General features: G+C 39.1%; 1 protein-coding gene across 4 annotated transcripts in view; it reads left to right on the top strand.

Annotated features, from left to right (window-relative positions):
• Positions 1 to 6: 6 nt before the first annotated feature.
• Positions 7 to 25,156, top strand: part of PPP2R2A (protein phosphatase 2, regulatory subunit B, alpha) — a 98,268-nt gene continuing 73,118 nt past the window's right edge. For 2 of the 4 annotated variants that reach the window (XM_005886599.2, XM_005886597.2), the window contains exon 1: positions 1,891 to 1,966. Coding sequence is in view for 2 of the 4 variants with exons in the window: in XM_005886595.2 (XP_005886657.1) it covers positions 104 to 110; positions 1,892 to 1,966 (82 nt within the window). In the remaining 2 variants the exon portion in view is untranslated. Of the gene's footprint in view, positions 111 to 1,890; positions 1,967 to 20,507; positions 20,554 to 25,156 lie in introns of those variants that run through there. The other 2 variants (XM_005886595.2, XM_005886598.2) reach the window with 2 other exon arrangements.

Genomic DNA, 25,156 nt, shown 5'->3' with positions numbered 1-25,156 from the left:
GCCCCCACCCGCCCTCTCTACCCCCCCATCCCCAGGTGAGGGGGGTGAGTTCAGGAAGCGGAGACCCCGAGGCACCCAGCAGGGTCACCATTTGCAGCGCAACATGGCAGGTAAAGGAGAAATCACCCTCGGCCACTGACAAGGCTCCGCTTCCTTTCTCCTCCCTCCGTCACCCCCTAGCGACCGCTGAGCCTCTCGGAGAGCCGCGGGCGCCTCGGGTTTCGGGGAACTGGTCAAGTGGGGTGCGGTGTGGGGGGGAGGGCTCTGCGCGGCCAGTGGTCGCTGTGACCGAATCGGCTTTTCACTGAGGGCTGAGCCTCGGCATGGATGGGGGTGGGGTGCGCGCCGGCGAGCTGCGGGGTGAGGCGTGGGTGGGGCGGGGTGGGGGCGCGGGCAGATTTGTCCCTCCTGCTCGGGAGCCGGGTGTGACCTCCGTGCCACCCTCTCCCCGGACTTTTTGGCGGATCTTTCTTCATTTAATTACTGTTTCCCCCCTTGCTTGATGCAAGCCTTCTTGGGTGTCTATACAAATATATTTTGCACTGAGAAGGAAAAGTGCTTTACAAGTTAAAATGCAATGTGCCCCCCTCCCCCGGTAGGCACGTATATTTTGAGACTATTAACCTGAGTTTTTTTGTGTCGAACCATCTCCTTTTCGTTTCTTACCCTTGACGTCCAAAGAGTGCAAGGCCTTTAATACAGCAAGTTGCATGAAAAATGTGATTTCAACTTTCCGTTTTGCATGTTAGCTTTTGTGCAGATGTCCTTTTCCCAAAGGGGTTTCAATTGAGTTAAAATAGTTGTGGAGTTCAGGGATATAAATAGCCAAGAGGGAAGAGATTTAGGTAAAAGCTTGGAAGGGGGGATGATGCATGGGGAAAACCAGGTTTGAATATTTAGCAAAGAATAGATGTGAAGGAAGAGAAAGGTAATTGCTTCGAGGATTCCTTTTGTACATTCTGGTGTGGCTGAATATCTCCATCTAGTAGACTTGATTCTAGATCGAGGTTCAGTTTCTCCATAGATCCAGGACATTTCCTCTAAGGTATGTAGACCTGAAATAGAAGCATTCAGGGACCAAACCAGTTTTCTTGGCTTATTTCAATATTTAGATAGATAATTAAACCTTTGGAAGAGTTAACAGGTTGGATTGACTTATGGTTTGCTATAAACAAGTTGCTCTTTGAATAATTAGTAAAATTAAAATTGTTTTGCACAAGATGATGACAAATTAGCAAAATTAATTCTTTGCAAGGTCCCTTGGAATCTGAGGGGTAAGGTGAAGAGAGGCAAAACAGGCTTCCTTTGAGAATCTTCTCACCAGCTTTTTTCCTCTGGAGCCAGTGATTTTGCTGGCAGTTCAGTGCAAGAAGTGGGTGGTGAGTGTTATGTTTGCTCTATATGCACTTTGGTGATAGGGTTCATACTCGATCGTTCATTACTCCTCACCCAGGCAGTGATGTTCCTTGAAGTTTTCTACTCGTTCCATGTTTTATGGTAGTTTAGCCTTACTGATTCTTTTGCAGACTTTTTGCACACTTAAAGAAAAACTAACTTTGGTTATTTGCTTTTTTTCTTACATTTAAGCAAGACCTACCAGTCAGTATTTGAGGGGAAGGGAAAATGGAAGGGAACTTTTGAACACATGTACAATGTTAATGACAGTACATGGCCTTTTAATTTTTCATACCCAGATCTCTTTTTTCCTAAAGCAGTACCAACTATTGGGGACTAACCTTTTCCCAGTTAGTGCTCTGGGGTGGTGGTTATGTATGTGGGCAGTACTAGGCTATTATATTAGTATCATGCCAACTGTGGATACCATCTCACTGTTTAGTAGAGTAAACATGAACAGAACTCGGTTTTAATCGGCATGTGTTCTTTATTCCAGGAGCTGGAGGAGGGAATGATATTCAGTGGTGTTTTTCTCAGGTGAAAGGAGCAGTAGATGATGATGTAGCAGAAGGTAAGAAAGCATTTACTAGTGCAAATTTTGAATACAGAATCTTCAAAATCTTGATTACGGAAGGATTTCTTTGTAGATGAGTCTGTTATATAGGAACATTTTGTGTTGTCCAAGCAACGGAAGAACAGTTTCCAGAAAATAGTCTTAAATCTTTCATTCTTTAGGCCTCATTATTTTCCATGAATTAAACGAAAGGAGCAGTAGATGATATATCAAACACCATCAAAAGAGAAATCCAAGGTTTATGTGATAAAGGTTTCCTTGTTGTGTGAATTCCACATACAAGTAAATGGTGATGCATTTTCATGTTGTACATCATTTTTAGGTAATTTAAGGTGAAATAGGTGCCATCAACATTCAGCTCAGAAAGCATCTTGACAGTATCTTGTATTTTAGAGGGAAGCTTTCTAGTTGTTGTGTTTTGTTTTGTTTTAACTTGCCTACTTTGAGAGTGTGGTGTTGATTAGCGTATTCAGTGAAGAAATGTTGGCTCAAATGATTCATTTTATTGTCTTATAAGGATTAATTTAGGTGGATAAAAATAACAGTGCTATGGACATATCACATGTCTTCTAGGGAGCTTATTGTGCAGTTAAAAGCTGGATTTGATCAGTTGAAGTAATAGTATAGTATTAGTTTTTTCCTCCAAATTTGTTTATTAGTGTATTCAAAAGTGTGAAGTTTTGAAACTTTAGGATTGTGTTCTCATTTGAGATGTGGAGGAGACATTATTTCCCAAAAGTAGTTACATTATTTTATTCAGCAATATTATTTTTAAAGTTCGAATTTTAATATAATAGTATTCTGTCTTGAATGACAGTAGGAATTTTCCAACAAAACTCAGATAAATTAAAACATGTACTTTTAAGCCCTGGCTGGGGAGCTCGGTTAGAGCATTGTTCCGATCCGCCAAAGATGCAGGTTTTATCCCTGGTCAGGGCACATACAAGAAGCAACCATTGAGGCAACAAGTTGATGTTTCCCTTTCTCTCTCTCTAATAATAAATTTAAAAATGTACTTTTAATTTTTAAAAATGTCTTGTGAAAGTTTATAAATCAACTTTCTCAAGATTATATTGTCCTCATATTAAGACCCTGTTTCTGACTTAGAATACTGTTGTTTTGAGGATTTTTTCATGTTATGGTAGGATAATGGCTTTGTGTTTAGCCAGTAGAATACTTGGCTATATCAGTGTCATTTTTAATGCAGTGTCTGATCAGAGTTTGGTGAGTCCTGTGGGGAGCCAACTGGCATACATTATACTTGTGATACTTTACAGGACACACTTACATTTCTTCTTTTGAATCCTCATCTGTTTTTCAGATGAGAAACCAGAATCTTAAAGAAGTTAAGAGACTCATTTATGTTCACACAAATAAGGCAAATCAAGGTTTTCTGGTGAAACCTTTTGGTGTTAGACTTGTTTAGAGAAATAAATTCTAAGTTCCAGGGAGGAGTCATGTGTTACTCATTTTGTAACTTCATTACCTGTTGAATAGTAGGCACTCAAATACTGGATCATAGCTCTGTGCTGTTGTGTAATACTCACCAAGTTATGAAAGTGCTGTATACTTGAAAAACATTCCTTGGTTGATTTATTTCCATTTATTCCTTTTATCAGAGATCTGTTGAGGGGGGCTCCTGAAATCTGAGCACTGGGGCCACGAGGTGTCTAGAACACAGCCCTGCCCCAAAGGAGTTCATAGTTTACTTGTTAAATGGTGGGCAGAAAGACTACATGGGTGTTTTTTGTTTCCTCATTTGTTTTTTAAAATAGAAAATGTCCAAAATTCCAGGAGTACATGAGGGGGTGCCATAAGAAAATGCAGTTGAGGTTTATATGCCATTTTAGACAAAGGAGAATAGGGGGGGGGGATTTCAAAGGGAAAATAGGCAGTTTACAGGTAGATGGGAGAGTGAACATGTAAAATTCTTTCTGAGCCACTCAAAAACAGCGGTACCCAGAGGGAAGTGCAATAAACAGGCTTTACTAGGCATCTCTCTGTATGCCACATTTAGTTTATATTATGATGCTAAGGTGACCCTTCCTTTAAGCAGGGTTTTCTATTGAATTCCTTTAGGCAGGTAGAGGGAGGGTCAAAGGTTCTTTCTGATTCTTCTGTTTCCTAACAACCAGCCCAAAATCAATACCCTAAAAGGCATATTTTGGGGTGGCAAAACTTTGGTCCCCTTTAGCCCTGCCTTTGAAACTTGGAATAAAAAGTTTCACATTCCAGAAGCTAAGTTGGTAGGTTGCTCCTTTTTTATTTAACCAACCAGTTCAGTTAAACTTTTGTGTCTCGTTTCATGAAGCATTGGTGCAGATGAGCTCCCAAATTAGGCACGTGGATTTTATTTAATCAGGAGAAATTGATAATTCCAGACTGAACTAAATGATTGTGATATGTATGATGGATCAGTTGTTCTCTTCTGCTGATACTTAGTAGCTTCATTTTGCTACTGATTTATTGCATATTTTTCTGAGATTGTTAAACATTACTTTAGCATACAGTATATTCCTAGCATTACCTTGCTGAGGCTTAATATGTATATTTTAATAAAAATATGATTTGTTCTAGTATCTATGTCTATACAAATGTACTAATTTTCAATTTTCAACTTAACACTCTTTTAACTTGGGTATTTTTACATACTATACTTTGCATATCATAGTCTGTTGTGTTTGCTAAGGGAAGATTTGCTTTATTGAAATGAAATAAGATTAATACATTGGCCCCCTTGGTTTGTACTAATCTCCAAACAGGTTACATTTAGCTCAATCTTTAGCTTTGTTTGCCTATTTTCTGTTAATTATATAGCCCAGGTTCTTTCCCATCAAAGGCACCAAATTGTCTCTTTCCCCTCCTACTTGTAGTTGGCTATCATGGCATACCATTTTTACTTCTGTAATGTTATAATCTTTCCATACTCACTTTAACCTTAGTACAGGTTCTCAATATCTCTCATCAGGTTTGGATTAACTTCCCAAATGATTTCCTGCTTCTTGTGTTGTTTTCTTCTAAGTCAGCGGTTCTCAACCTGTGGGTCGCGACCCCTTTGGTGGTCGAACGACCCTTTCACAGGGGTCGCCTAAGAACATCAGAAAACACATATATAATTACATATTGTTTTTGTGATTAATCACTATGCTTTAATTATGTTCCATTTGTAACAATGAAAATACATCCTGCATATCAGGTATTTACATTACAATTCATAACAGTAGCAAAATTACAGTTATGAAGTAGCAACAAAAATAATTTTATGGTTGGGGGTCACCACAACATGAGGAACTGTATTAAAGGGTCGAGGCATTAGGAAGGTTGAGAACCACTGTTATAAGTTAACCTTAAATGTATTCCCAGTGTTATTTTCTTTAGAAATCTTCAGTGGTCATTGTATCCATAGGATTATAAATTACTTTCAGATATTTCAGTCTAGAATATGAAACCCTTCACCACTATGGCCTCTACCTCTCTAAGTTGATTAGCTAATATGGTTTACAGTACAGCTAAATGGATACTGTTCTTCAAACAAAACCTATACACTTTTGGGTCTTTGTGTTTTGCTGTCACTCCTCCCACAATTTTCCTTCATAACATTTTGTGTGTGTGTGTGTGTGTGTGTGTGTGTATAATATATATGTATATGTATATTTAGTACCTCAAACCTCTACTGTGATACTTATTGTAAGCTTAGTGCAGGACTAATGTATCTTTGTACTCTACACTGGCCTATATAAAAACTGCTGTGCATAGAACAATGCCTGGCACACAGTAGGTGTTCAGTATTTGTTGAGTGAAGGAATATAAATGTTACTATTATTATGAGGTTATGAAGGGGGAAGACAACAAGTGAAAGGTAGGCTGATGAGATCTTTCTGGTCATTATGGATTTATTTACTTGGTAGGATTTATAATGGGATTGATGACATACAGCAGTATAATAGAAGTCAGGAGAACTTGGGTTTTTATCCTAATGACAGATTAGTATATATCACTTTAGATAAGCTCTCCACTGGGTTCCAGTTTATTTCATTTTAAGATTACAAGAGTGGATTAGGTGATTTCTATTGTTCCTTCTAATCTTGTTAATTCTCAAAGGTGTCCTAGAAAGAAACAGTTAAATTGATTGAGATGCTGGACTCTCTGGGAGCCTTAATCCTATATAATAAAAGTCCAGGGACCATAAGAGTAACAACTGGAACAACCACTCGACCAGTCGCCATGAGGTGCATTGACCACCTCTTGGTCCCCCCCCCCCCAAACTCCGCCCGCAGGCGAATGGGGAACCACGGGGAAGCGGGTGGGTGGTGGCGGGGCAGGACTGGGGACTGGCGAGAAGGTGGAATGGCTGACCTCTTGGTCCCTACCCCCGGGCTCACAGGCTCCGATGGATTAGTGATGGTGAACAGGGGAACCTGGGTTGGTGGCGGGAGGACTGGGCTGGCTGTCGGGCCGTTGTGATTCCCAGCTCATCCCAGGCTGCTCAGGGGCTCAGTCCAGCTGATGGAGTGCGCTGCCCGCTCAGGGCTGCTCATGCAGGCGCCGCCGCTGCTGCTGCTGCTGGGGCTTGCAGTGCTGATGGAAGCTGCGGGGCGTGCCTGCGACCTACCCGCCCCGGTGGTGGAGGTGCCCCGGTGGTGCAGGCGGTGTTGGGCCTGGGGACTGGTGAAGGGGCAAAAGATGGCTCTGATCACAGGCTAGGCCTAGGGACCCTAAGCACATGATTTTGTGCGCTGGGTGTCTAGTTTAAAGATAAGTCTACTGAACTTAGTTACTCAAGGCTTAGAATTTTCATTAATTTAATATTGTTAAATATTAAGTACTTCTTATGATTTTCATTATTTTAATGTAAGTATAATTTTCCTTAGCTTCATACTTGATACTCTTAAACTTTTTTTCATAGGAAATTATTTTAGAATGTGATTTTATTACATGAAGCCTGTTTTTATGGTCCTTTGATCCAAATGCAGTGCATCTTTTCAACACTTGGCTTCCTGTTTATTTTTGGTAGGATTAAGACATTTATGGATGGTTCTTAGGAAAATAATTTTCAATGGTAGAGTGAAAATACTCCCCAGATAAGGACATAAATAAAATTTTGAGAAACAACTAATCTTTGGGGTTTCACATAATATTTAATGGTTTTAAATCCATTCTATATGTAATGCTACATGTTTTTTAGAGTAGAATGCATGTTAGATTTAGGCACTCAATTAGCAGGAAAAAAAGTGGTAGATTTGTTGTTTGCAGATTTCAAATATTGGCACACTAGAGGCCCGGTGCACGGATTTGTCCAGGGCGTGCCCGGCCCGTGTCACCCAGTCCCAATTGGGGCCATCTCGCCCAGTCCCTACTGGTTGGAGCGTCTGCCCCCCTGGTGGTCAGTGCATGTCATAGCGACTGGTCGACCAGTTGAATGAACGGTCAGACACTTAGCATATTAGGCTTTTATTATATAGGATTAGCTATATTCCAAACCTAATGACTCATAGCAATGGTCTTATTTAACATTTTTACCTTATATCCCATGAGATGCTCCTCCTTTCTTTTAAGTACTAACTTAATGCAGTACAATCACTTGGAGTAATGTAAATTTGCACATAAAATAACATGAATAACCATATTTATCTGATATTAGGCAGTATCTGTGTCTTTTTAAGATACTAATTTTCTTATTCCTTTATTGATAAAAATATAAGATAATGGCTTTGAAAGAGTTTTAGCTGACATTTTGTCTCAGGTTATTAAAATAAAAACCAAAAATTAAACTTACTTATTTCTTAATACTCTCTTCTAGTGAACTAAAATTTAAGCTTCTTAAAACTTATGGAGTAAGCAGCATGATGGAAGTTTGAAGCAAAGAATTAATTTTATTAGTAAAAGTTCCCATATTTTATGTATTTGCACACATATATTGCCTAGTTTAGTTGAATTGCAGGAAGAAAGGTAAACTATATTTTAAGTTTCTTATGCTAATAAGTCGGAAAATTGAAGGGTTGGAGATAGATGTTTTAGTTAATATCCTCAACAATAATCTCCCTTACCTTAGGTGGCATTGGAAATTATAATTGAGTAATCAAGAGTCAGCAAGTTTCTTTCTTAGTAGAAGGAAAGAGAAGTAAAGGCCTGGTAATATGTAAAATATATTTCTTGTAGATAATTGCATTTAATTGTCACTATATAGTCAGTATCAGGAAGAAATGGCATGGCCATCTTAATTACAGCAGCCAGCGTTTATTTAGTGCTTAACTAGGTATTGTTTCAGGTGTCTTATGTACAGGGTGTTCCCTCCACCCCCCCAAAAATGTATATACTACTAAGCTGGTAGCCCAATTGATGTTTCTTTCTTTATTTTTTTTTTTAATTGTATTGATTTCAGAGAGGAAGGGAGAGGGAGAGAGTTAGGAACATCAGTGATGAGAGAGAATCATTGATCGGCTGCTTCCTGTATGCCCCACACTGGGGGATTGAGCTTGCAACCCAGGCATGTGCCCTGACCAGAAATTGACCTATGACCTCCAGGTTCATAGGTCAACGCTCAACCACTGAGCCACAGCGACTGGATGGGCTGATGTTTCTTTTCTTTTGAGATTTAACCCATTGGAATTAGTAAGATTTAAAGTGTGTACATATACATTTTTTTTGGAGGACACCCTACATGTTCATTAATCTTCACAAAAACTCCATGAAATAAGTAGACATTGTTGTTTTTATTTTTTCTTTCCCCTCCCCTTTTTTTTAAATCCTCACCCAAGGATATGTTTAGAAAGAGGAAGGGAGAGAGAAATATCAATGTGAGAGAGAAACTTCCATCAGTTGCCTCCTGTATGAGCCTTGACCGGGACTCAAACCTGCAACCTTTGGTTTACTGGGACAACAATCCAATCAACTAAGCCACCCGGCCAGGGCAACACTGATTAGAAACTGGTCTAGGAAGATTAATTTAGTAACTGTGTGTTCTTGAGCAGGTGGTAGAGCTGGGATTCTTAACCTGAAACCTTTTACTTTCCCTAATGTAATTCTATTTTTTCAAAACTCTAGCTACTTCTTTTAGTTCAGGTGAAATTGTTTGAGGTTGTTAGAATGTGACTTGCTTATAATAAACTTTGTTTATAGTGCCTAGTAGATTATTATTGTTTTGAAGTAAATTTGCAGGCCTGCATTTTCTGCTGATGGAATTCTTTAGCTAGAACGTGCTATAAATGGGCAATAGGGGCTTTGTGAACCTTCTGAGGTTGTATGTAAAATTGTATTGTGTGTGCTTGTTCGTATGTGCACTTTTCTGGTCAGAGGGGGTCCATAACCATTGTTAAAACAGCTATCATTTATTGCATTTAAAAGTGTGGTCTGGGCAACCCTTCAATTCTTTCAAAAAGCTTATCAAGTCGAAAGTATTTTCATAATAACAAAAATGAATTTGCACCAATGGTACAAAAGCAACATAGGTAAATCTGCTGGCGTCTTTACATGAGTTAAGGTTTTGGCACCAAACAATACCAGTAAGTAGTCATGGTCGTCTTCCATCACCATGTATCAGCAGTTTAAAAATGCCAATTTTACTTAAGAATGTTCTTGATGAAACAGTAAAAATTATTAATTTTATTATATCTTGACTGGAATACATGTCTGTTTTTGTGTGACAAAATGAGAAGTATACCTAAAGCACTTCTTCCATGGGCCAGAGTACAGTGGTTTTCTGGAGGAAAAGCATTGGTGTAAGTAATTACTATTTGAGTTTCAAGCTGAATTATCTGCTCTTTTCACTGAGCATTATTTTTACTAGTAGAAACTACTGATAAATTCTGGTTATTGAGACTTGGATGTTTGGCAGACGTTTTTCTCAAATGAACAATGAATCTTTTGCCTCAATGGACAGTATTTGTTACCCTTGGTAAATTTTGAGTTTTCAGGCAAAAATTAGAATTTTAGAAATTGGTATCTGCCATCCTGAGCTTGATAACTTCCCAGTACCTAAAGATTTTTTGGATGAGATCAGTAATGATATTAATGACTGCGATTTTTGATATTGTGTAGTGAAATGTGCCAGCCTTTGGGAGGTCTGTGTAACTGAATCAGTATTTTACCTGTGATTTTTAAACATCATGCCTAAGCCCGGCCGGTGTGGCTCAGTGGTTGAGCATCAACCTATGAACCAGGAGTTCATGGTTTGATTCCCAGTCAGGGCACATGTGGGCTCCATCTCCAGTGTGGGGCGTGCAGGAGGCAGCTGATCAACGATTCTCATCATTGATGTTTCTATCTCTCTCTCCTCCCTTCCTCTCTGAAATCAATAAAAATATATTTTTTTAAAAAACAACACAAAAAACATCATGCATAAGTAAAAGTGCAAATTGGAACATTGGATTTTAATGTAATGAACAGTGAATAGGGTTTCAGATACCACAAACCTTTAAGAAACTACCACATGTTGAGTTTTGGTGTAATATCAAAGAGAGATATTCATAACTATCTGCAAAGCCTATTAAAATACTCCTCTCTTTCCAACTATATACCTACATGAGGCTGGATTTTCTTCATATATTTAACCAATACAACAAGAGTAGTATGTTGAATGAAGAAGCAATTAAGAGAATCTAGGCATCTTCTGTTAAATTAGGCATTAGAGAGACTTGCAGAAATGTAAAATGCCATTTTTCTTACTAATTTATTTTGGGAGGCAATAGTTATTTTTCATAAATTTGTTAATGTATAAGGCTTATCATTAATATTTTTTAAATGAATAAATATTTTAAAGTTTAAAAGACTCATGAACCTCAAGATAAGCGATCAGAATAGTACATGAATGTCTTAAAGCTTTCCTGTGACTTGAGGTTTCAGTTTGCTGTTCTTTCTTTCTTTATTTTATTAAATAATTTTTATTTCTTAAAGTATTACAAAGAGTATTACATATGTCTCCTTCCCGACCTCACCGGGGCCGTTTCAACCTCACCAGGGCCGTTTCAACCTCACTGGGGCCGTCCCAACCTCACCGGGGCCGTTTCAACCTCACCGGGGCCGTCCCGACCTCACCGGGGCAACACGAAGTTTGGCATTCTGTCTTTTGTTGGGCAGCTCCTTGTTCGACAAAATCTCCAGGCGTTCTTGGTTGCTGAATATCTGGTATGCTTGCTTGGATTTCGTTTTCTACTAAGTGCACAGACTGCTTGTCTGCCTTCCCCATCGTCCCACGTGAGACTGGAACTGGTGGACGTGCTTGTGCGTTTGCTGGTACAGCGGTTCCATGTCGCCAGCCCAGCCGGGTCCGGCTCCGGCTTCCTCCGAACCTGATTCTGCTTCTTGAATGTGTCCCTTTTGGATGCGAGGAGTTGAAATCTGCAGTTTGTTGGGTTGGGCTCTGTACTTGTGTCTCTGCACATCCTACTCAGTCTCAATGCTCTTCTTTCTTTTCTCCCAGTTGTAGAGCTTCCACTGGGCCAGCTTTCCCATGGTTCTGTATGATAGTTGTTTGTCCTATAGTTGGTAGTTTCGATGTTGTTGTGTGAGGCAGCACGCACAAGTCTGCACCCCACGCCGCCATCTTGGTTCTCCTGGGTCTGCTTCTTGAGTGTGTCTCTTATGGGTGTGAGGAGTTGAAGTCTGCAATTTGTTGGGTTATGCTGCAAAAGCGCAGGTGGGTCTTTTTGTGCCACTGTTACAGCTTCAACGGGGATGTAAATTGAGTAGGGTGGGGTCTCAGGGAATCACCGGGGCAGAGCAAATAGCAATGGTGTCTCCGCGGCTCCTCGCCTCTCTGGTACTCTGGGACTTCGCGTCCCCGAGTGCCGGCGAGCAGCTGCGCCACAGAGCCCCCCTCGCTTTCCAACCGCTGCAAGGCTGTGCCGCCTCTCCCCGTAGGGTCTGGTGCCTCATGATCCCGCCCCAAACAAGCTCAGTGGATTCGAGAATTTGTAAAAGCACAGGCGTTTCCTCTTGTGCCTCTGGCACAGCTTGAATGGGAATGTAAATTGAGTAGGGTGGGGTCTCAGGGAATCACCGGGGCGGAGCAAATAGCAATGGCGTCTCCGCGGCTCCTCGCCTCTCTGGGACTCCGGGACTTCTGTCCCCCAGTGCAGGCGAGCAACTGCGCGCCAGAGCCTCTCTCGCTTTCCGACTGCTGCAAGGCTGTGCCGCCTCTCCCTGTGGGGTCTGGGGCCTCAGAGTCCGGCACCGAACAAGCCCAGTGGATTCGAGAGTTTGTAAACCCTTCCGATTGAAAAAAAAAAAAACCCTCGCATCCAGTTGCAGCCCGCCTGGCGCGCGACTCTGTACCTCTGTTCTTGGCGCCTCTGTAGCTCCTACTCAGTCTCACTGCACTTCTTTCTTTCCTTCCAGTTGTAGAACTTCCACTGGGCCAACTTTCCCATGGTTCTGAATGGTAGTTGTTTGTCTTATAGTTGGTATTTTCAATGATGATGTGGGAGGCAGCACCCACAGGTCTACGCCCTACGCCGCCATCTTGGTTCTCTGACAGCTTGCTTTTAGATACCAAATCAGATCAGCCTTAAACTCTTTCATCTGGTGATCTTGGTGAAGAAAGGATACTTTCAGGACTTTAAAATATGTGTTTTTAAATTTAACTGTCCCTGAGATTAAATACCAGTACATATTTGCCAAAATACTTGAGCTCTAAAAGTTTCCAGGGCATTTTCCACTCTACTCAAGTCCAGCTATCATTAGTAGTTAATGTATGATTGCTGAACTCCTCCGAGCCTAGTCTAGTGCAATTCTGGGTTGGCCGCCTGGTCATTAGAAAATAATTGGTGTCCTTGGCATTGTGTTTTGAGCCCAACATGTTGAAGTTTGATGTGCTGTTTTATTCCTGAAAGAAAGGCATAAAATATGCATAACAACTTTCTATTTCCCAACTCTTTTAACTAGGAGAAGGAAGAAAAGGAGAAGAAACAGTATTTTTCTTTAAATTCTAATTTAAAGTACAACATAATTCTATTTTAAAATAGTTGCTGAATTTCCCATTCTTAGAATGCAATATCAACTATTTGTTGCTTGGTATTTTCAGTATTTTTGTGGCTATTTTCTGTTCTTAAAAAATTTGTGAAAGTATTTAGGACTTTTAAAACTTGATGTAGCAATTTTCTTTCCAGGTTCAAACATTGGGTTTATTTAAAAAGAAAGCTAATCTATTATATTAAGTAACTACTTTTAGTTAATATTAGCAGTAGTTGATTAAAATGCCATCTAGATCTTTGCCAGTGGCATATCATTATTGAATGCTTCTATATACCATGTTGTGCTCCCTTAATTGTAGTTTCTATTGGTTGACTTCCTTGAATGTTCAGATGTCAACTGGAGTCTCTGCATGATCTTTGTCCAGTTCAAGGGGAATCGTGGACCAACCAATGACCCTGTTTAAGAACCTCAGCTTTAATGTAAAATTTTGCCGATGGTTTTATGCCTACTGAAATCTGGAGGAGTCAAGGATATTTTTATATGGTAATGATAATTTTTAGTCCATTAAAAAGATATTGTTTCTTAGGAATCCTCTTAATATTTTTAAAAATATATTTTTATTAACTTTTTAGAGAGAGAGAGAATGATGCAAGAGTGGAAAAATCAATCGGCTGCCTCCTGCATCCCCAGCAGGGATGGAGCCAAAACCCAGTCCTGTGCTTTGACCAGGAATTGAACCAACAACAGGATGACACCCAACCAACTGAGACACACCAACAGGGCTTCTTAATACTTCTTTATTGTGATGTAATATTAGAGGGATGAATCTTCTCTAAGATGTTGGACTTAATGGCTTTAGTGTATTCCCTTGGTAAATTTTTTTTTAAATTACAAATTTCTGTCACTTTAATTATAGGCAAAAATATTAGAGAAATATATTGGATTTTGAACCAATTGCCCCTTTTGAATTTCATTTAGAAGGAATCTAAATTCTTCTTCAGTAGTCTGTATTAAGAGAAAAACCAAAGTAGGTAATAGGTATTGGTAGGCAATTTTTAAACGTTTTCTAAAGATCTGGAATTTCCCATTGTAGAGGTTCAGGTCTGCTTCATTTGAAAGGAGAAATAGAACTTTTTTTAGTGTTACCCTTTTCCCCAGCTTCCCGGAGGTAACAGTTTTATGAGCCTGGAGTAGATCTGTTTCTAAGATCGCATAAGAGGAAATTTTAATATTTTCTATTGGCTGATAGTCAGGGAAGGCTCTTTTGCAACACACACAGGCTGTTGTAGGCAATAAATAGTTCATGTCAAATTATTTAGGGATGGGATGCAACATGCAAAATGGTTATTATAGAAACTCGTAGTAGAGATGGGATTGCCCTTAGGTTTTATTTTCCTTTGACATTAAAAAGAATTACTTTTTCCTAGCAGCAGAACTAATTCTTCCAGGGAAATACTTTCTAGCTCCCTAATATTTTAATGCATCTTTATTTTAAAATAAACACTTGACATAAAGTTTACCATATTAGCCATTTTAAGTTATAGTTCAGTCATGTATTAGCTATATTCATACTGTTATAAAACATATCTTTAGAACTTTCTCATCTTGTAAAACTGGAACTGGACCCATTAAAAGCCTCCCCATTCTGTCTTCCCCTGAGTCCTTGGTTTCTACCACTCTGCTTTTTGTTTTATATGAATTTGACTAATTTAGATAACTCATACAAGTGGAATCTTACAGCATTTGTTTTTTTGTGATTGGATTTCATGTCCTCAAGATTTATCCATGTTGTAGCATATGACAGGACTTCCTTTTTAAGATGGTATGTATATACTATATTTTGTTTTATCTGTTCCTCTGTTGATGGACATTTAGGTTGCTTCCACCTCTTACTGTGTGCTCCTTGTCATTTTATATATAGCAGGGGTTCTGTGAGAAGGAACAGCTAAAGTACTTCCTATAAGTGATTGGTGGTAGACAGAAAGAGCCCTAGGCAGAATATGAAAGTATCATATTAGAAGACATTAAAGAACACAGATTGGTACTTCTGTGAGACAAATCTATTATCCTAGATTAACAGTTTGAAAATTAGAACTGGAATACTTTATTTTGTAGGCCATTCCAGGATAAAATTAGGCAAAATCCAAAATTTTGACCAAAATTTCACCTCATTTGTTTTGCAGTTTCTGGTTTAAAAAAAGAAAAGGATCCCATAGATTTTATAAGTCACTTTCCCTTACTATAAAACTCTGTATTGATAATAAAGACAGCCAGTATGTTGTTTGATGTGTGTTTTTTTAATTAAGCAAAGTCTTCAGCATTATAGGAAAACTTGATAACTGCATTGCATTTCTTTGTAATGAAATTGTTGATAAGGAATGATCAAGGTTGCATTTCTTCCTTTGAGGTAGACATTATTGTCATTTTGTGAACGAGGGCACTGAAACTCATTGAAGTTGAGCAATTTAAGTTATTATTATGAGTTAATAAAACTATTCTGTCCTTAGGACTACCACATTGCTTCTATACGGTTAAATTTCAAAAATACTATCTCATTAAATCTAAATCTCTGGTTCTCATGGGATGGGTGGAGCTAAGGCAAGGCCTTATTCATCCATAGTCAACTAGTGTATGTTGAGTGCCTAGCACTATGGAGAATGTGAAGGAAATAAAAAGATATGCTTTCTTCATTTTAGATACATTAAAAAGGTCAATTTTATTAAAATTAAGCATTTTCTATAACACTTGGTGGCTTTTGGTATTAATCTGTTCATATTACTAGGAGATCCTTGGCTAATCTCATGCAAAAATTTTACAGTTAATGCCAGAATGTGAGTAGTAAATTACTTTCTTTTTTCCAAGTTGATGTTGAGATGTGCTGTAAGGGAGGTAAATGAAAGACTCATACCTCAAGTCTTCCTGAGACATAATTAGGTCTTTTAATGGTTTCAAATGATTGTGAGTTGAATTTATTGGTAAATATTATTAGAGATTTCTCCGGGTAAATGTTTGTAGTAATTTACAAGCCTTTTTCTCTCTTTTCTCTGTATGCTATTTCAAAACTTTTGTTTCACAATTCCTTAAAAAGTTAAACATAAATTTACCATCTATACTAATAAAAGGGTAATATGCTAATTAGGGCGGACGTCTATTCGGACAAAGCCACAGTGGCTGTGAGGCCCAGGGCTCAGGCAGCTGTGGGCTCAGGCAGCCTTGAGCCCTGGCAGCTGCAAGGCCTGGGACTCAGGGAGCCATGAGCCCTGGTGGCCAGCAGTGACAGCAGCAGCGGGTGATGGGGGCCGCGCCTTCCCCTGATCAGCCCGGTCGCCTCCCACAGACCAGGCCTAAGCCATCAGTAGGACATCCCCTGAGGTCTTCTGGACTTGTGAGAGGGGGCAAGTCAGGCTGAGGGACATCCCCCCACCCCCCGGTGCACGAATTTTCGTGCACTGGGCCTCTAGTGTAAGAATTGACAATGTATTCACAAAAACTTGTACACAAAAGTTTATAGCAACATTTTTTGTCATAGTCGAAAAGTGGAAACAAACCAAATGTCTGTCAGTTGATGATGTATTTGAAAAAGATTGTGTAGTCCGTCCAGTGTGACTCAGCGGTTGAGCGTCCACCCATGAACAAGGAGGTCACAGTTCGATTCCTGGTCAGGGCACATGCCTGGGTTTCGGCCTCGATCCTCAGTAGGGGGCATGCCGGAGGCAGCTGATCAATGAAGTTTCTTATCGATGTTTCTATCTCTCCCTCTCCCTTCCTCTCTCTAAAAATCAATATAAACTTTTTTTTTTTTAAGTTGTGTAGACCTGGCTGGGTGGTTCCTTGGTTAGAGTGTCAGCCTGTCTACCAAAGGGTTCGATTTTCATTAAGGGCATGCTCCTGGGTTGCAGGTTCGATCCCTGGCCCCGGTTGGTGTTCGTGTGGGAGGCAACGAGTCTATGTGTGTCTCTCTCACATTGATGTTTCTCTTTCTCTACTACCCCCTTCCACTCTCCAAAAATCAATGGAAAAAGTATCCTGGAGTGAGGATTTAATATTGTTAAATAAAAAAAAAAGATTGTGTATTAGAACAAAAAAAAAGATTGTGTGTTCATATAATGGATAATATGCAGTCATAGAAAGGAATGAAGCACTGACTGGTACACACTGCAACATGGATGAAGTTTGAAAACATCATGCAAAGTGAAGAAAGCAGTCACAAAAGACTACATATTATATGATTCCATTAACTTACCAGACACTGAATAACTGCACAAATTAATAAGTGTAACGCAAATAAACCTATTTTTCTTGTTCTCCGAAAGCGAAATATTTCCTGTTGCACACACCAAACAAGTCAGTCCAAGACTAATGACGTGGCATTCGGCTGCTAAAATATTCGCTGCTAGTATTAGTGGAGAGAAATGGTGCACCTGTGCGTAAGGCACGTAAGGGAAAATGAATGCAACACGGTTATAGTAATCAGTCATTAGCGAACATTGTAGTTTGTTATTAATAATTATGTATAACAGGATATTGTAAAAATTAAGTTACAAAATTTTTATTAAAACAATTCTTACATACTGTTGTATTGACTGGGCTGCAAAAATATTCGTTGTGGGTTGTGAGTTTGACGTGCTTGCTCTACATCTATCAAGAGTAATTGGGAAATGAGAGGGGACTTTGAACATGCAATAGTGCTCAAAGCATCCTTTGCTATTAGTTTAATTTTCCCTTAGAAGGTAGGAGTGGAGTTTGGAAGCATTTGAAGGTCTAATCTCAGGAAAATCCCATAAAGGTATTGACCCTTAACTGCTAAGGCTCTAAAAAGCCCTGCCCTCATTCCCCTTTGTTGCCTAAGGCAACATTATAAGTACAATATTCTTTTACATTATAAGTATTTTCTTATTACACTTTCCTCCACAGTTTAGCTGATGATCTGAATCCTTTACCAAATTTTGAGTAGGATGAGGAATATATGTAGAGCCCATAAAAAATTCTACAAGAGTCCAAAGAGAAAGCAAATTTTACTGTAGTAATGAAGACCCTTTTTTCTCTTGATTCCTTATTCAGAAGTGTGCAATATTGTTGTTTTTTTAAAATATGTTTTTATTGATTTCAGAGAGAGAAAGGGAGAGGGAGAGAGATAACGAAACATCATTGATGAGAGAGAATCATTGATCGGCTGTCTCCTGCATGCCCCCGACTGGGGATCAAGCCCACAGCCAAAGAATGTGCCTTGACCGGGAATTGAACTGTGACCTCCTTGGTCATGGGTCTATGCTCAACCACTGAGACACACTGGCCAGACTGCAGTTTTGTTTTGTCAAAAGAATTGTATTAGACCGATACCAGTACTTCTGGAGCTTTTGAATTTCCAGGGAATCTTGTCAAAATGCAGATTATGATTCTTCTTGCAGGCATGTAGCTTTTAGTCTTTTTTATTTTATTTTTATTTTTAAAAAATATTTTATTGATTTTTTTACAGAGAGGAAGGGAGAGGAATAGAGAGAGTCAAAAACATCGATGAGAGAGAAACATCAATCAGCTGCCTCCTGCACACCCTACTGGGTATGTGCCCCCAACCAAGGTACATGCCCTTGACCTGAATCGAACCTGGGTCCCTTGATTCCGCAGGCCAAAGCTCCATCCACTGAGCCAAACCGGTTAGGGCAGCTTTTAGTCTTTTTTAGAGAAAGGGGCAACAGGTAGGGTAGTATCTTAATTTCTTTACTGAGCATCCATTGTGCTATTCTCACATCAGTTAACATTTCAATAAATGAATAAACACCTCCTAGGGAGCTTTGTCCTAGCTGTTAAAGGAGTAGCTTCCATCATAGCATTATATGTTAGCTATCCCTAATTGTTAGATTAAATGTGTGTTTGCATTTCAAGTTTAGCTCAGATCTTACTAAATGAAAAGGTTTTCTTTTGCTAGTAATTTGCCTTTTTAAAGCAGATTGTCCCTCAGTGCTGTAAAAAGGATGAATTTAGGGAATGTAATCTTAACTTCATAATTGGTTGTTTCATAACATCTAACACAGGTTTTTAATAAGTATAAATGAGTAACCTTTTAATTTTTATGTTTGTGATTTTGTTTGCTTCATTAGCCTTGAAGTACCTTTTTATTCTCCAATCAGAATTTCTCTCCCTCCCCAGCTACTTAATCTTAGTTTTGTTTTAGGTCGATTTTGATTTTATCTGCATAGCTCATGCACAAGTTAATAGTTTCAAAATGCTTGTGAGGAAAATTGTTTTATGTCCTCTTACATATCCTCAACTTGTGTCTCTTTTCCCAAACTCTTTTTTGCTCTTCTAGTATTTATTTTCCTACTTCCAAACATTATGCTCATATAGCTGTTTCTTTATCAGTTTACATCCTCAAATATAAATGGTAGCTAAGAATTGAGCTCTATCCTGCTCCTCCTCCTGCTCCTCCCCTGTTTTCTCAATCTTTTTATACCATTAATATTATTTGAACCAATGTTCAGAGTTGTAGCAGTCTGAATAACGCCTCCTCTCTCAAAAGATAACCACGTCCAATCCTGAGAACTAGTGAATATTACCTAGTATGGCAAAGGGACTGGAGGTATAACTAAAGGCTTTTGAGATGGATTTATTTAGGATTATCTTCTTAGGCCTAAGTGTAATCACAAGGTTACTTATAAAGAAAAAATAGGAGATAAGATCTAAATGGGAAGTAGTAGATGTGACACCAGAAGCAAAGGCTGGCATGATGAAAGGACAGGGTTGCACAAACCAAGGAATGCAGGAGGCCAGAAGCTTAAAAAAAAAAAAAAAAAGGAAGAAAGAAAGACACGGAAAGAGATTTTCCCCTGGAGTTTCTAGAAGTAGCTTGCTTAGCTGACACCTTTAATCCTGTAAACCTGACTTTGGACTTCTGGCTTCCAGAACTGTAAGAGAATTTGTGTTGTGTTAAACCACCAAACTTGTGGTAATTTGTTACAGTAGCCATAGGAGACTAATGCAGTGGAACCTTGGTTCTCGAACTGAATTTGTTCTGGAAGGCTGTTTGAGAAACAATTTGTTCGAAAACCGAATCAGTTTTCCCATTAGAAATAATGTAAATTGAATTAATTTGTCCCAGCCCCCCCCCCCCCATGATTCCCTGTTTTAGTTTTTCTTATGTGCAGTACATGTCTAATGCACTATTTATAAACAAACACTTCTTTTCTTAAATTTATCGAACCACCCCCTACTAGCCTTAATTCAGCCTCTGTTCCAGGGGTGTCTTTTAGGAAGTCGGCATACTTTTTCACTTATGGTGGCCTCCGAAATGCTGTCACCAGCTAACTGCTTTTCATTTGTCCAGTTCAGCAGTTTTTCTACCTCTTCAATTGCCTGTGATCATTGTTTCTTTCACACCCTTAGCAACATTAGCACTCTTGATGGTCTCTGTATGTTTTAAAATTGTCCTAATTATCCATTTCTCTAGCAACAAAAGCAGAAAACACACACAAAAATATTCACAGCACAATTTCCTGAGATGTAAGTAAGGCAGGGTTTAGCTGTAAACTGACTTTACTGGTCCACTCTCTCCTTTTTTTGTTACAGGAGAGAAGCTTTTTGTCAAGCTGATGTATCAGCATGAAAGGGTTGTCAGGTGGAGAGCCAACATTAAAACAGACTTTTCATGAATAACTTGGTCGAGAACCCTATTCGAGGTGGGAGATGTTCGAGAACTGAGATTTGATTGTCTAAGAGTAGGCATTTATTATGTCCATATAAATCATGTTCACGGCTATAAATTGTTTTCTCTAGAGTTAATAATTTTACCTTGTTTTTTCACTTTTTGTTTTTTTGTTCACTCTGTCTTACATTTCTGCACTTTTCAATGTAATTTTCTCCATGATCAAAAGAATCAGATAATCTATTAGTTTATCATCTCCCTTCACCCGTACCCAAGTTCTCCATTGTGATATTTCAGTCTGGAATGATTTCCTTCATTTTCTGTGAATCTATCACCAAATCATCCTCAAGTCTGTCAGTATATTGAAGCACATCATATATTCTGTTAGTTTTACTTTTCCCTTGAGTTCTATCCCTTCCATATTCCTTCAGCCTGGCCTGTATGTTTTCTAATTTTATTGTGTAGCTGTTGTCCTTGGATTTTCCTTTGTTATTAGCATTTTCACGTCACCATCATGGGAATTCTTTTTGCCTCTTCTTTGTTGGCTCTCCTTGTCTGGGATCCTGTTATCAGAAGGGGGACCTGGCCCTGAGCAGGTCTGCCTAGGGCCGACTTGTAGTGTGTGGGTTCCTGGCTTCATGAAGGTAAAATTTCACAACATGAGTCTAGATGAATTTTAGAGGGTGTTAGTTAAAGTTGGGGACAGTGAAACAAGAAAGGCTGGGGAAATGAGCCTAGGCTGGTCTGCTTTTGCTCACTAAGAAGTCAAAGAAAAAGGGGCCTTGAGGACACAGGTTCAGGGGAGTTGCACAGGATGAACTACCATTGCCCATTCCTGTCCTGGTTGCAAGTCTCGTGGGGTCCCTTAGAGTAAAGGAGATGCATGCTAGTGGGCAAGAGAGGGTTAGGAGGCATGGGCGTGTGCTGGACCTTCATTTAAAGGGATTTTAAAGGTTGGGTGTACCCAGCCAGTGTGGCTCTGTAGTTGAGTGTCAGCCTATGAACTAGGAGGTTACAGTTCAATTCCTAGTCTAGACACATACCCTGTGTTGGCAGTGGGGGGCATGCAGGAAGCAGCCAATCAGTGATTCTTTATCATCATTGATGTTCCTATCTCCCTCTCCCTTCCTCTCAGAAATCAATAAAATCCTATATAATAAAGAAGTAATGTGCAAATTGACCCTCACACCATAACGCCATCACAAGATGGCAGCAGGGGCGGGGCTGGCAGCACACCGCGGGGGCGGGGCATCAGGGCAGCACTTCAAAACTCAGGCCGTCCCGCAGCGCACTGGCCACGCGGGGTGGGACTTCGGGACTCAGGGCGGTCCCATGGTGCGGGGGGTTGGGAGGGGTGTCCCGGGTCTGATTTCACGTGAGGGATCACTAGTGTAGGTAGGTAGGTAGGTAGGCAGATAGATAGATAGATAGATAGATAGATAGAAAGAATCACAGTCTTAAAAATAAAAAAATATTTAGGGGGAGGTCTTAAGGGAAGATCTCAATAGAGTATTCATCAGCTTTATGCTGATGTATAAAAATGAGGTTTATTCTGTTAACTTTATCTGTCCTTGGGAATGGTTGGCAAATGGCACTAATTGGATTTCTGCTCTCTGTCTCCCTGAGTTAGGTGATTTAAGCTATTTACTTAGCAGGATAAAGGAAGAAAAGTGCAAACCATTTACTCTTTTTAAATGTCCCTGGTTTAGTGAAGATAGGAGTTACTAGATGGCTGCAAACTGCTGTTTAACTATCTGGTCTCCGTTTCCCTATATCACATGTCCTGGCTTACTGGCCTGTCTCAATCCCATCCATGTATTTTTCTTTCTTGGTTTACTCCCTCATTTACTGGTGCACAGCATCCAGTATTTCGTGAAAAGGAGTGAATGCATGGGTGGTACAGCTTTTGAGACCATGCCTATTTGGAAAAGATATCTTTATTCTATTTTCACACTACAGTAAAACCTCAATATAACCGACCAATTCAGGTGAGGAGGTGTCCATTAAAGCTGAAAGTTAGTTATATAATAATAAAGGTAGGTTTAATTAAGTATGTATGAAAAGTTTAATTTCACAGAAGTTTTCTATATGTATTACAGTAATTTTAAATTTATACTGAATTGGTCTAGTAAATTCTTGAATTCACCAGTCATTTCCAGTAAACAAATGTACACAGCTGGGGCCTAACTTAGTGCATTAAAACTTCTACAGAAAGTCACAGAACCAATTACTCCGAGAGGTGTGATCACATGCTTATCATTCGCTGTTTTAGTGGTGACTCTTGGATTTAGACTATAGTTGTAGATAGGTAATATTTATTTACGTGTGCAAAATTGTCAAAAATAACAGTTAATAACAAAAAAAAACACACATGTTAGTTTAATTATAAGCAAATCTTAGCTAAAAGCACTTTAAAATTAACAGGAAGTTAATTTTCACATGTGACATATGGACCGGAAAATTTGTCCATTAAATCAAGGCCCACAAAATCGAGGGTTTACTGTAACAAGTTGGCTAGTTATTGGAAATCATTTTTCCTCAGAATTTGTAAGATGTGTCCACTATGGCATTGGAGAAGCCTGATGCCATTTTGGTCACTATTTTTTTCTCTCTAGAATGATAACGCCTTATATTTTGTCCTGCTTTCTGGGACAGTTTCTCCATTTTGTTTCCAACTGTGTCACTGACCTTTTGCTTTCAATTACTATATTTTTAAAAGCTTCCCCCACTCCCCTTTGGAGTATTTCTTTTCTTTCTTTCTTTTTTTCTTTAACCCCTGTTTTGTAAATGGAGTATCTTTGAGAAGATTAATTTTATTAAAAATTTTGGCATTCCATTTCCTTTGAATTCTTCTGTTCTTGTGTTAGTAGACTGCAGTATCTGGCCATCCCTGGTTGCCTAGGGATGAAGTGCTAAAAAGCATTATCTGGCTAAGCTAATAATCTGTTGGGCTTTACTGAGCAGTTATGAGCCAGGGACTCGCACTATCTCAATGGTGAGAAGGAACTTCCAGTGTCCTGTCTCAGAAGGAGGTGTGTGTGGGAGATGTCATCCTCAAGCCTGCGTGCTCTGCCCACGTTCTGGGATTCAGGAAGATAGGTGAACAACTCACTGTTCAGTATGTATCTTTTCACTTACTATTGCTTTCAGTTAGGTACATACTTCACTGATAACCTTCTCTGGTTCAATTTCTTCAGAAAGTAAAGGTAGTTAGTTTTCTTCCTCAGAGTGGGGCTTCTTTACATCTTTGGTAGATGTTTCAACCAGTATCCCTTTTTTGAATCCCATGCCTCATGGTGGTCCTTTTCCTGACCCTTTGCAGGATCTGCAGGGTGAATCTGCTTGCCTCTATTTGGCAATTTCTTCCATATGGTCTTAGGTTTCAAGTTCCTTTATTCTGCTAAGTTACCTCCTTACATTTTTCAGCACATTTGTCCTTGAGTTCCTTCTGCAACTTCCTTGCATGTTCCCTTTATTCTTATTGTCTTAAACAGTTTTTATTCACTTACTGTCATTTTTGGTGGGATCTGGAGGGGAGAGATAAATGAATGTTTTAATATATTTTATTGATTTTTTACAGAGAGGAAGGGAGAGGGATAGAGAGTTAGAAACATCGACGAGAGAGAAACATCGATCAGCTGCCTCCCGCACACCCCCTAACTGGGGATGTGCCCACAACCAAGGTACATGCCCTTGACCGGAATCCAACCCGGGACCCTTCAGTCCACAGGCCGACGCTCTATCCACTGAGCCAAACCGGTTAGGGCAAATGTTTTAAAGCTCCATGTTTAACAAGTGTTATCAACAACAAAATGATTATAGTTTTGTTTCCTTTATGTCTCAGAACACTTGGTAATCACTTTCTCTGCCATGAAAAAGGAAAATTCACAGGATTGTTTTCTTAGATCTAAATTATAATGTATGCTATAGTTTTAAATTTTATTATTTTAATTGATGTCCCCCATCCACCCCTCCTTTCTTTCCCCCTCCACCCAGCCCCTGCTCCATGCCTTCCCCACACTATTGTCTGTATCCATGGGCTGGGCATATATGCCCATATGTTTTTTGGTTAATCTTTTCCTGTCCCCTCTCCCTTCTGAAATCTGTAAATCTATTCCCTGCATCTGGACCTATTTTGTTTGTCAATTTATTTTGTTCATTAGATTCCGCATATAAAGTGAGATTATGTAGTATTTGTCTTTCTGTGCTATAATTTTTACTACACCAAACCTTGTTAAATTGTGTAATTCTTTTCCTCAATTACAGCAAAAAATGAGAAAATTTTTAATAAAGCCACTAACTTGCTTTTTCAAATCTAAATTTTAGGCATTAAGGAGTCAGCCAAAAGCAGTGAGACTTTAAAAAAAATTTTATTCTTAAATTTTGAAATGTATTCTGATTTATTAAACTCTACATGAATTGAGTCTTTACTGCTGTGTATTCAACTACAGCAGTGTCTGATAAATATAGTAGATGCTCATAAAATATTTGTTTATTGAATGCTTATGTGAAATTTGTTCACATTTAAAATGTCAGAGAAAGCTTTAACTTTATTAGAAATAAAGGAGTTTCAGTTTACTCTTAAAATCACTTTTAATTAATTCAAATGCTTGTCCCATAGTAAAGACATTTATAAA

This window comes from Myotis brandtii, unplaced genomic scaffold, assembly GCF_000412655.1.
Source record: "Myotis brandtii unplaced genomic scaffold, ASM41265v1 scaffold990, whole genome shotgun sequence".
NCBI classification, from domain to species: domain Eukaryota; kingdom Metazoa; phylum Chordata; class Mammalia; order Chiroptera; family Vespertilionidae; genus Myotis; species Myotis brandtii.
The sequence above is the reverse complement of the archived record's forward strand: the minus strand, read 5'-3'. Positions and strand labels throughout refer to the sequence as shown.